The 12225-nt window shown below is 34.8% G+C and overlaps 1 protein-coding gene across 2 annotated transcripts in view; it reads left to right on the top strand.

The window, feature by feature from the left end:
* The window catches only part of GABRG2 (gamma-aminobutyric acid type A receptor subunit gamma2), a 114096-nt gene that overhangs the window by 41319 nt on the left and 60552 nt on the right, over nucleotides 1–12225 (top strand). For both annotated transcript variants that reach the window (XM_030328007.1, XM_030327997.1), the window contains exons 5-6: nucleotides 324–406; nucleotides 3819–3956. In XM_030328007.1, coding sequence (XP_030183867.1) covers nucleotides 324–406; nucleotides 3819–3956 — 221 coding nt within the window. The remainder of the gene's footprint in view (nucleotides 1–323; nucleotides 407–3818; nucleotides 3957–12225) is intronic.

Raw genomic sequence — 12225 nt, 5'->3', positions numbered from 1 at the left:
ATATATTCACCAAGCAATCTCATGTGTGCAATTTATTTGCCAAAAAAATTACATGGTCATAAATTTTGGAAAAAATGGAATTGAAGCCAATGAGATCCTATTGTTTGTTCTGTGAAAATGAATGGACTACATTAAGTCTTAAGTAATTTTCTCCTGGACTTGGTGGGTTTCTTCAGGGAGAATCACCTTGAATTATCAATAGGAATATGAAATATATTCTCCAGGAACAAAGATGAAGAATAGTCATTAAAAATTGCATTCATGTACATTCTTAAAACTGTGTCTAAACTCTTTCTATTTGTGTTTCATATCCTTCTGTTTAGGTTGACAATTGATGCAGAGTGCCAATTGCAGTTGCACAATTTTCCAATGGACGAACATTCCTGCCCCTTGGAGTTTTCCAGCTGTAAGTAATCTCATTCTGTATTCTGTATCCTCTCTCACCAACAGTTTCCTAATTGCAATGTCAACTAATTGGGATACTCCTAGAGAATGCAGAAACAAGCAATGTTGTTGACTTTGAAAATTTTGACAGTTACTTTCATCATAATACCAGCTTAACCCTATTAGAGTGATTTCCTGCAAAAAAGGATCTATTTTATTAGAATTTACAAGTAGCTTTCACTGGGGCATACATTTTTAATAAATTCACAGTGGTTGCCTGGAGATATTTTTCTTTTCTTTTTTTTTTTTTAATTTGTATTTATTTTTGAGAGAGAGAGAGCGCACATATAGGGGAGGGGTAGAGAAAGAGGGAAACACAGAATCCAAAGCAGGCTCCAGGCTCTGAGGTGTCAGCACAGAACCCAATGTGGGGCTCAAACCCACAGGCCCCACATCATTACCTGAGCTGAAGTCCAAAGCTTAACCTACTGAGCCACCCAGACGCCCCACCCAGACACCTTTCTCAAGAAGGATTGTAAAGGCAGGCCTGAACTCAATGGAAAGTTATAATGGTAGGTTTTACATCCTTCTTCCCGGCTCCCACCTGCCCCCAATTGGCTCAGAAGAAGAGAGTAGCAGCATCTTTGCTATTTATTCTCTCCCTTACAGTATCATCTGCTTATTTCGATTTCAGTATATGTGTTAAAGGTAGCAAAATTGAAAATTACCCACTTCATATGGAGTTTGAATAATATCTAGAACTAGTTATCTACCAGTGAATAAAAGACTAATTTTTGGTGTCTTTTGGGTCTAGTTCATATCCCAACTCCATCACTATAGACTTGAGCAAATTATTAAATCTTGCAGTGAGTCCACAATCTCAGGTGCCCAGCAGAGACTTTGAGATGTGCCCTCCCGCAATATTGTTTTGTTGATGTAATATATGTAAAATGCTTGATATGCTACCTCACACACAATAGGATTCAGTAAAAAGCTCTATTATTTCTATTAATTATTATTATCAGGCAATAGATTATATAGCAAAATGATCTGTGATGATTATAATACAAATTAAGCTTCATAGATAATTTCCTGCCTGAACTAAACCCAAGCTTCAGTGTCCCCCCGATGTTTGCCTCACTAATTGTTCAGGTCCACGTTAGGTTGCTCACCTCTTTTTTATTTTTGGTCTGACAACTATGGATACTAGGCAGAATGAAAAACTTATTATGAATTTTAAATTTATATTTCTATAAGTAGAATTTCCCAGCCAGGGAGTGACAGAGACCCATACAAACCAACTAAATAATAATAGCTGTCCTTTCAAAAAGAAAAAAAAAATCAATGATGAAAGCAGCAATCATCTGTTCATCATTACATAAATTCCAGAAGGAACTAGAGGAAAAATATCACTATCTATCATATCTATTTAGAAAAGTTCCCATTAAATTGGGGCACCTGGGTGGCTTAGTCAGTTAAGCATCTGACTTTGGCTCAAGTCATGATCTCATGGGTTCATGAGTTTGAGTCCCACATCTGGGTCTGTGCTGACAGCTTAGAGCCTGGAGTCTGTTTCAGATTCTATGTCTCCCTCTCTCTCTGCCCCTCCGCAACCATGCTCTGCTTCTCTTTCTCTCAAAAATAAAATAAAACATTAAGAAAATTAAAAAAAGAAAATTTCCCATTATAAATCTTATTTCATATGTTTTACTTTATCCAAGAATGGAATATTTTTAAGTAAAATCCTCCCCAAGCTTTAGGAGATGAGACTTCTTTTCTATTATTTTTTCAACTGGGACTACTCTTCTGAGTCAGATAAAATCTAGAGCTGGTGATTTCTGTGTCTTTAGGTCACTGATGGACACTTGTCTTCTGAACCCAAACACAACTTAATGTTTCTTACTGCTATCAAAAAAGTTAAATCATAAACATGTTCTCCATAGGGAGTTCCCTAACATTACTATTCTTTTTCTTGGTTCAACACATCCTGTCCCCTACCCCTTCTCCATGCCAGTCTGGGGATCATGCTTTCTTTTTTCTTGTATCTTAGTTAATAAGCACACAACACAAGCCTAGTTGGACCAAAAGAAAAGAAAAAGGGAACACGTTAGGGATCCTATTCCAGGTAGTCAATCAGCCTCCATAATTAAGACTTATATAGCATTATTAGTTCATAAATAGTTGAGATGATGTCTAGTTTTATTTATCATCTATCTATCATTTATCTATCATCTATCTATCTGTTTTTACTTGAGTTTATGCTTTTATTTTAGATTTTATTTTTATGTGATCTCTACACGCAACATGGGGCTTTAACTTCCAACCCTGAGATCAAGAATTGCATGATCTAGTGACTGAACCAGCCAGGCACCCCTACAGAGTTTATTCTATAATTTACTTCATAATGTTTATCCACTCAACAATTATACATTGGCCATCAGTCATGAAATAAGTACTACCATCATCTCCATAAAGAAACAAATAATTGAGGGAAAAAAACAAAGAAATTTGTCTAGGGTATTATGGCTAGCAAATGGTACTGATAATCTCTACATAATCAGTGCAATACCTCTCTCATGAAGGCTTTCTGTTCTCTTGGCTGAACATAATTAACTTCTTCAGAATCTACATAGTGCTCATTGGTATCTTCCCCTTGGCATTTCTACTTACTACTTTTTTTTAAAGTTTATTTAGTTTTGGGGGGGGGGAGGGGCAGAGAGAGTGGGAAAGAGAGAGAATGCCAACCTGGCTTCACATTGTCAGTACAGAACCCAACGTGGGGCTCAAACTCATGAACCGTGTGATCATGACCTGAACCAAAATCAAGAGTTGGATGCTTAATGGACTGAGCCACCCAGGCATCCCACTACTTACTACTGTTAATTGTAGATTTCTGCATGTATTAAAATGAAGTCCCAACAAATTGAGAGAGAGAGAATAATGTAAATAGTTGAGGTTATTTTTCTCAGTCATCTTTCACTCTAAGGGCATACCCTGGAGAGGCATTTGAGTCTCCTCTTCCATTATTTTCTGTTTCTGCATGACTCTCAAAACCTTGCCTTGTTTACTCCTCATCATCATAAAATAATATCTTGCATATGTGCTATTTATCACATATTAGATACTTTTTATATCTTACCTCAGACAATGTAAAGCATGCATATAGTATATCCGAAACCATGTATAGCATATCTTCTATGCAAATTAAGTTATTTTCAAGGGTAATCTTGACCTTATGACTTCTTAACTTCTTGTTGGGATAAGATGTCATGTATTTATTTCCTCTATTGTGATGCTCTTTAGTTCAAGATCCTTTTCTAACTTAAAACGCCATCTCTCTCATACTTATCTCAGTGTCTTGTTCATGGAAGGTGGTTGCTACATACATTCATTTATAAATAATTTTAAATATGTGCTTTTCCATCTTATGGCAGATGGCTATCCACGTGAAGAAATTGTCTACCAATGGAAGCGTAGTTCTGTTGAAGTAGGTGACACAAGATCGTGGAGGCTTTATCAATTTTCATTTGTTGGACTGAGAAATACCACTGAAGTAGTGAAGACAACTTCTGGTAAGATGCTCTTGAAAGCAATTTTGAGTGACCCCTTCCAGAGTTAATATTCTGGTATAAATAATTCACAGACTTTTCAATACCTGTCTACAAATGATATGCAGAAAATTAAATGAAGTGTTTTAATTTACCAGAGAAAATTATAATTGGTATTCTAGCATAATAGATAAATATAAATGGATTCTATCAGTTTGAAGCAAAATGGATTAAAATTGGATTAGTAACTTATTTGCTTAATTTCTTTAAGCAAAAATGACTAGCAATTATTTTAAAAGCAGACAATATTTATTAGGTGTAGGTGTAATGTTTCTTTTAGGAAATAAGTTTTATGGTATATTAAAATAGCAGCATTTAAAGTAATCACACAGGGAAAATTAACTCTCTGCAAGTACAGAAATGTGATCATAATCGATATGGACTGATTCCGCATTCACTAATTTAATATTTTGAACTGGCTCTATTATGGATAAGGGACAGGCCTTGTTTCAAACCCCAACTGCATCAGTTACTAGCTATAGATATTGAGAAAATTACTGAATTTCTCAGGGATTAAATCTCCCAGATAACTAATGTGGACAAAAAACCTGTTTCACAGGCATACTGTGTGTATAAAGGAAAAAACAAAAAACAAAAAACAAAAAAAAAAAAAAAACAAAAAAGAAGAGTGCTTAGAATGATACCTGGAACTTAGTGAGCATTCAACAAATAGTAGCTTTTACTAATACAAGTGCGTGTGGGACCTAACGTGGTCAGGAGCTCAGATTTCTTAAGAGAAACTAAAAATCTTTATTTTTACAACAAGTATCATGGATTTTAATGGCATTAATTGAATTTATTTGAAAACCCATGTGATATAATTTAAGCCTATTTCAGAGACCATATCTGTCTCCTGGGTGGCCAGTATAAACCCTCTGCAATGTTGAGTACATACTCCAAGCAAATTATTCCAGCTACTCCTTTTTAAAATTAAGTGAGTTTGATATGTCCCAGTTTCAAATATAAATTATGGGTTCTCAGCTTAATGTCTATTAAGACATGTATTTTGATATATATTCCTGTGATATATATTCCTTTGATATATATTCCTCAGGAATATATCAACTGTTTTCTGTTGATTTATTTGCACAAACCTGAGTTTTTTCCCTGAAATTCATAGAATATACTTTTGTGTTGACTAATTTGGAATAAGGTCTTGGTCTGCTATACATAGAGAAGCAAGTTAAGGACCTATGCAAAAATAGAAATTTAAGATTATATCTTTATAGCCATCGTTCTCCAAATCAAAGAACTATCTGGTCTTAACACTATTATCAACAGTGTTTGCATATTTCTCCAACTCTCTTAATTTGCAAAAAGAATATAAAAGAAGGTCAAAGAAATGCTTGAGTATATTTTTGAAAAGTGGCCTTCTGTTCCCTTATTCACTGCAAATCCTGAACATCAAGTACTAGAACAGTCTTTTATTTGGTCCCTAAAAAAGATTTAGGATTGCCTTAGAACTGGTTTTCCATCTGTGAAAGGAAGAACATGTGTAAAAATAATTTCTAAGTCTGCATGCTTCCAGAATGAGAAATTGGGCATTAAATTGTGTTGTATATTCATATTTCTGTAATTGCTCCAGCACCCTAAAACAGAACCCCAAAACTGATGACTAGCCAGTCTTTTTAGTCATTTGAGCCCAGAGGGGCATTAAAACCAAATGGTGGTAAGGGAAGTATTGGCTTTATATCTTAGGGCCTAAATCATTCCCTCCCCAATATTTCATCTTGAGAATGATCTAGAGTATTTACTGTCTATTATGAGATATTTCCAGAAGAAAATGACCTACTTATTTAAAGCATGGCAAGAAATATTACCAAGGTGCCACAAAGCTATTAATCTTCCTAGGGAAATCAAAGCAAGACTGCATTGATATCAGATTTGATACTGAGTAGCATGATTTAATTGATTGCATCATTTGTGAATTTTAATACGGTGGTTAGCCTCCCTGTTGGTCTTGTTGTTCACTCCCTGCTCTTGTTGGTTTGTATTTTGTGTGCAGCGCCATCTTAGTTGTATTTGTGAAGAGAAAGGACTGAATGGAAGCTTAACACCAATGCTGAGAGGCAGCCTGATTCTCATGACAGTTGATTTTGTAATGACTTGAAGTTTCTGCATGACCTTTTGTTTGATTTCTGATGCCATTCTTACCTTCAAAGCAGAGCTTTACAACTAGTTAATATCTACAAGGAAGTTATAAAAACAGCTTTCTTGGGAAATTATCAGATCAAATTATACTCCTTTTAAATTTATACTCCTTTTAAATACATTATTACAATGTGATTTTCTCCTAGACTTACCATAAATGTATATCAGTTTAAGAAGCCTTGGTCAAAACTGGGGTGAGAATATTGCCTAATATCTGACCTAGCTTACTGCAAGGCTTTCTAACCTTCATTCATTCAAGCCCACCTCTCATGACTTTATTATATTCAAGTGGTGACTATACTGCTGATTCCTTAGTATTTTTTTCTTTAAATTGATTCATTATTGTTTTTAGTAAAATTAATTTTTAAAAAGAAAGTTCATATTAGGGCCATAATGAAAAAGCAGAAGCATTTGACACAATAGAAGTTGATGCAAAAATACAATGAAAAGCGAACAAATGTTCTTAAATTTTAAGTGCATATATTAGTGTTCTGCAGACTGAGTATATTGAAAATGAGGGAAGGAAAGATATTTGAGAAATGGGAAATTGCAGCTGGCACCAAAGTAAAACATTTCATTGATGTAAACAGAAGAGTAGAAGGACCATTTCTCAGGAAAGAATCTTCTCACCATGTAATTCAATGTCATCAGTGACAACCTTTGCTCACACCACCTGAACCTTCTTAATTTCCCACCAGTCACATCTGTATCATACTTGAGAATAATATTGCCTTGGTGGTAGATGGATATGACTTGAAGAACATCTTTAGTTCACAGTCAATATATCAAAACAGATTCTGCATCCATGATTTTTCCTCCAAACCATCATGTCTTTATAATTGCTCTGCCTCTGGGAATAGCACCATCATTGTCTCAGTGAGCCAGGCGTGAACAGTTAGAGTCATGTCTCTACCTCCCACCTCTAATGAATCACAAAGGCACTTATGCCTCTAAAGCATCTTGTGTAACTGTCCTCTTTTCTGTTGCCAATGCCCCTGTCCTAGTTCAGGATTTGTCTGTTCCCATCTGGACTGTGTTGGTAGCCTATTAAGTTATGTCCCTGCTGTCAGTCTCTCTCTTCCACAGTCTATCTTTTACACATTAATCATAAAAGCTAGCGCTTACTGAGCACTAACTACATGTACTGTAGCAAACTTTGTATCCAAACAACCTAGTTGAATTTTCATAGCCATGGTCCTATTTCCTACACATCACACCCAAGGTATCACTGTGGATGAGGAAACAGACTTCTAGAGGCTCATTTACTGCAGGGATCGGTTACAAAACCTGGGCTATGAGTTCAAGTGATTTGCTCCTAGACTTGTGCTCTTAATTATTATGCTATTTTATTCCCACTGTGGTCTAATGGATCTTCTGAAAACACAACTTTCACCATGTTTCAAGAATTTAGTAGGTCAATTAAGCACAAGCTTTTGTTCTCAGGAACTTTCCAACATTGTTTTCTATAATTTCCCACCTTGTGACAGAACTAATCCAACTATATTTTTCTGAATATAAATAGCCAATCCTATACACACACTGAATCTTAATTTTTCTTCTCTGAATGGCTTCACAAATCCTTTCTACCTTCTTTATGACTTTAAGGCTTAAAAGCATAGCATCTCCTCAACGAGGTCTTTACTACCTTTCATCAGAACAACTTGGAGCAATTTTTAAATGTGTACTCTTGGAGTCAGGCAGCTCAAGTTTGAATATTAACTTGTATAAATTATTTAATATATTTAAGCTCAGTATCACCAATATTTCAGGATTGTTCTGAGGATTAAGTAATACACTCAATTAAAAATGCTTAAAACTTTCTCTGACACACAGAAAAGACTCTGTAATAGAAGACATTCTTATTAATAATTATCATCATCGTCATCATTCCATTAATTCTCCCTCAGAGCATTTTCACCCACTTTATGAAGACATAATTTCTGCTTTGTGTTGCTTAAGGCACTTTTTTCCCTACTAATTTTATTATTTATTTATTTATTTATTTATTTATTTATTTAGATTTAAATTCTAGTTAGTTAACATACAGTGGCAATATTGGTTTCAGGAGTTAGAATTCAGTGATTCATCACTTATATAAAACACCCAGTGTTCACCACAAGTGCCCTTCTTGATACCCCTCAGTCATTTGGCCCCTCCCCCACCCCCTCTGTCTCATGGTTTGTTTCCCTCTCTTCTTTTCCCCCTCCCCTTTCCGTGTGTTCATCTGTTTTGTTTCTTAAATTCCACATCTGGGTGAAATCATATGGTATTTGTCTTTCTCTGAGTGGCTTTTCTCGCTTAGCATAATACACTCTAGCTCCATCTCCATCAGTGCAAATGGCAAGATTTCATTATTTTGGATGGCTGAGTAATATCCCATTGTGTGTGTGTGTGTGTGTGTGTGTGTGTGTGTGTATACGTATATATACAACATCTTCTTTATTCATCCATCAGTCAATGGACATTTGGGCTTTCTCCATAGTTTGGCTATTGTTCATAATGCTGCTGTAAACATTGGGGTTAATGTACCCCTTTGAATCTGTTTTTTTTTTTTTTAATTTTTTTTTCAACGTTTATTTATTTTTGGGACAGAGAGAGACAGAGCATGAACGGGGGAGGGGCAGAGAGAGAGGGAGACACAGAATCGGAAACAGGTTCCAGGCTCTGAGCCATCAGCCTGACGGGGGGCTCGAACTCACGGACCGCGAGATCGTGACCTGGCTGAAGTCGGACGCTTAACCGACTGCGCCACCCAGGCGCCCCGAATCTGTTTTTTTTTTAATACTTTGAATATATACCTAATAGTGCAATTGCTGGATCATAGGGCTTAGGCACTTTTTATTTACCCCTTTCTGCCCCCTCATTCCAATAAATAATACATTTCACAAAATTCACTTCTTTTAATCATCTTTGTACCCATGATGTTATTAGTATAGGGGCTTGCTTAGAGTTGTTGATGAGTAGCAATTGTAGAATTGATTGTTTATGACAATTATATTGATAAACCTGCAAAATTTCTCTCAATTTAATAAGCAGTGCAGAATTCTATTATGTATATTCTCATTACTCATTGTTTACTCTAAAGTAGAAGACTTTGTTCTTTCTGATCATGTTGCCATTGCCAGTTCACCAAATTATCTACATGATTTTTAGTATCAGGCAGAACTTTTTTCCTTCATGTTCTTATCCTGATGTGTGGGCTACAAAAGTGGGCAAATAAGTTTCTTAGGAGAATCTGTGATCCAAGTGCCATCATTCTGAATCACAAAGAATGTATCACATTCTTCCCATGTTAGAATACCATGAAAGCTTCCATATTTTCTTGAGGATGCAAACTTCAGTGTTTCATGAAAATCCTCATAAATTTTTTGGTGAACCCATGAACATTAGATATTATTTACTTTTTTGTCTTTAATTCACCATTTTGGTTAGGATTCCATGTGCTTATTGTATTTTCCTAATTTCTATTATAAGAAATACATAAATATTAAAATAAAAAGTCCCTGTATCACTAAATTTACCTTACTTTCCAACAGTACCGGTCAGACTACAATTTTAGAAATACCATCTCTGTGGATAGAGTCCATGTTCATTGCTTCATTTCTAAAATATTTAAAATTTACCCTATACCTTCAAAGCTTGACCACTATTCTTCCCCCATACCCTTAACCCCCTGAGGTGTTCTGTATAGGTAGTACATACTTCATGTCTTTGTGTCCTGTATTCCTTATTTAATACCAAGCTCAAATCCAACCTTCTCTACCTGTATCAGCCTATATGTATTGGCCAAATAATTATCCAAGTAGAAAAAAAAAACAAGGAAGAGCTCCCACCTTCCACGATGTGTTTTAATTTAGATGTCTTTGGCAAACCAGGGGGACACTTTTGAAAACTTTACTCATAATGGAGGTGAACTATTTTAAGGGAAAGAAAAGGGGGAAAAAAGATACAAGTTAACAGTATTTTTTTTTTCTGAAGAGGTTGAAATAAACAAAAAAATTCAGAAACCTAGTTGGTAGGATAGAAACAACTGTGCATTCATCTCACAGTCTCCTGTGACTTTGGGTCATAGTAAGCTGTGAGTTCATTTTAGTCAAAAATATACTTTCAAACTAGTTGAAGAAATGTAATGTCTTAAAATAAATCCATGGAAAACTTCATAGTAATTGAGTTTTATTTTATTTTTAAGCTTTGATTTAGAAAAAAAAATAAGTTTGGTTTCAATAGAAGAAAACATAAGAATAACGTAAAGAGAGCTGGACCAGGAATAGCCATCTCTGGGATGAAAGTTCCTTGCTTATAATAAGATGAATGCATTTTACTAGATGCTTCTTTGAAATCCTTGTTCTTAGACCTATCCAGAACCTCTGACGTCACCACAGTTACACTATAGATGTCCTAATGTAGGAATGCCTTTTTTTTTATATAAATTAAGTTTTCCTAGAATGTTCTCCATCAAGTTTTCAATAGGTTTTCAAAGCAAGTCAAATACAGAAACAAACTCCTTTAGATTTTTAATTTAAGGGGAATAACAGTCCCATGCATGTATTTGTTTTTAGTGACATATGATGGTATATATGTTAACCCAAAATTTTATGTTTTTCTTTCTTTCAGTTGTAACCCTGCAGTATTTATATATTACATTTTAAAAAGTTCCACATCAGAATTTTAAATTCCAAGGTTGCTCTGACCTTGCCTAGTGGGGAGACAGGGCTTGAGAGATAGAGGTTGCATAGGAAGTCATATGAAATCTAAGGAAAATTGTTTGGCTTCAAGGTGATACACTTTATTTATGCTTACATTCCACTGGCAAGAATATTGTATGTTCCCGTGATGATAAAATGAGTCTGGGAAATGTAGCTCAGTTGTGTGCTAGGAAGGAACAATGGGTTTTATGGCTTTCTAGCATCTGTGCAACATGGTGTGCTATCATATTATTTCTCACAACAAGCCTCTAAGAAATACATTTTTTTGCTATTTGACACATGAAGCAACTTAAGTTTAGAGGGGCTAAATAATTTATTCAAGGATATTCAATAAAGCAGAGTTATTTATCCAGATACCAAATTTTTATCCCATTGCCTCTCATAAACATATTAGGCAAAGAGATGAATTAATTAAAAGAAAAAGTTAATTCTTAAGCTTGAAAATAGGTAATATTACACAAACAATGCGATGAAGTCATACAATAACCCTATATATATATGCATCAAAAAAATGTTAACTTATAAGAATAGGAATTATATTTGTATATAGCAATAACAAGTGAGAAACAATTTAGCAATGATAGCCTTTCATCTTTCAGAAGCATGTTTACTGCCTATGAGCTAATACTATTCACTTGCTTAGTGGACCAATTGGTCACTATCTAAATAAGGTTTTAATTAAGAAACTGTCAGATCCAGTGTATTTGCTATTTGTTCTTATAAGAAAGAAAACCTAATAAAGGGTTTGTATGACTACTATTTACAGTAATTTTGGGGATTAATACTTTATTGTGACAGTCTATGAGAACTAACCAAGTCAAGACATTAATTTTTATCCAAGTCTTTGGTGTTTCCTAATTCAATCGAAAATCTTACTTTGCCATATTTAAATGACACCTTCATCCATGTGACTGATATGACTAATAGAGCCCTCCTGTCAAGCTGCTGCCCCAAATAAATGTAAAATATTAAATAAGTATTAAAATATAAAAATGGGAGGTATACTGAGTCTACAGACATCATGCTCTCCACACAAACTCATTAATGATTCCTTTCACTCTGTTTGATGCAATTGACTAATTTCCTCTTCTTATTTTTGCACTTTCAGAAAATAATGCTATTCAAGCATTATAGATATGCAAATTTAAGCATATCAGAGACTGAAAAGGGAAGCAGACAGCAATGAGGAAATTTTTTTTAATATTTCACTTTTTTTCCCAAAAAGAGTTTATTAAGAAGGTCACGACACATTGCAGTGCTAAACAGCTCAGAAAAGAATTTGCTGGACATATAAGCAGTGGCTGACCAGAATTTGTTTACCATGTTCACCTACCTCTCATGTAATCTGTCTCATTCAGAAAAGCAAGAACAGTCTA

This window comes from Lynx canadensis, chromosome A1, assembly GCF_007474595.2.
Source record: "Lynx canadensis isolate LIC74 chromosome A1, mLynCan4.pri.v2, whole genome shotgun sequence".
NCBI classification, from domain to species: domain Eukaryota; kingdom Metazoa; phylum Chordata; class Mammalia; order Carnivora; family Felidae; genus Lynx; species Lynx canadensis.
This window is presented reverse-complemented; position numbering and strand designations above follow the sequence as displayed.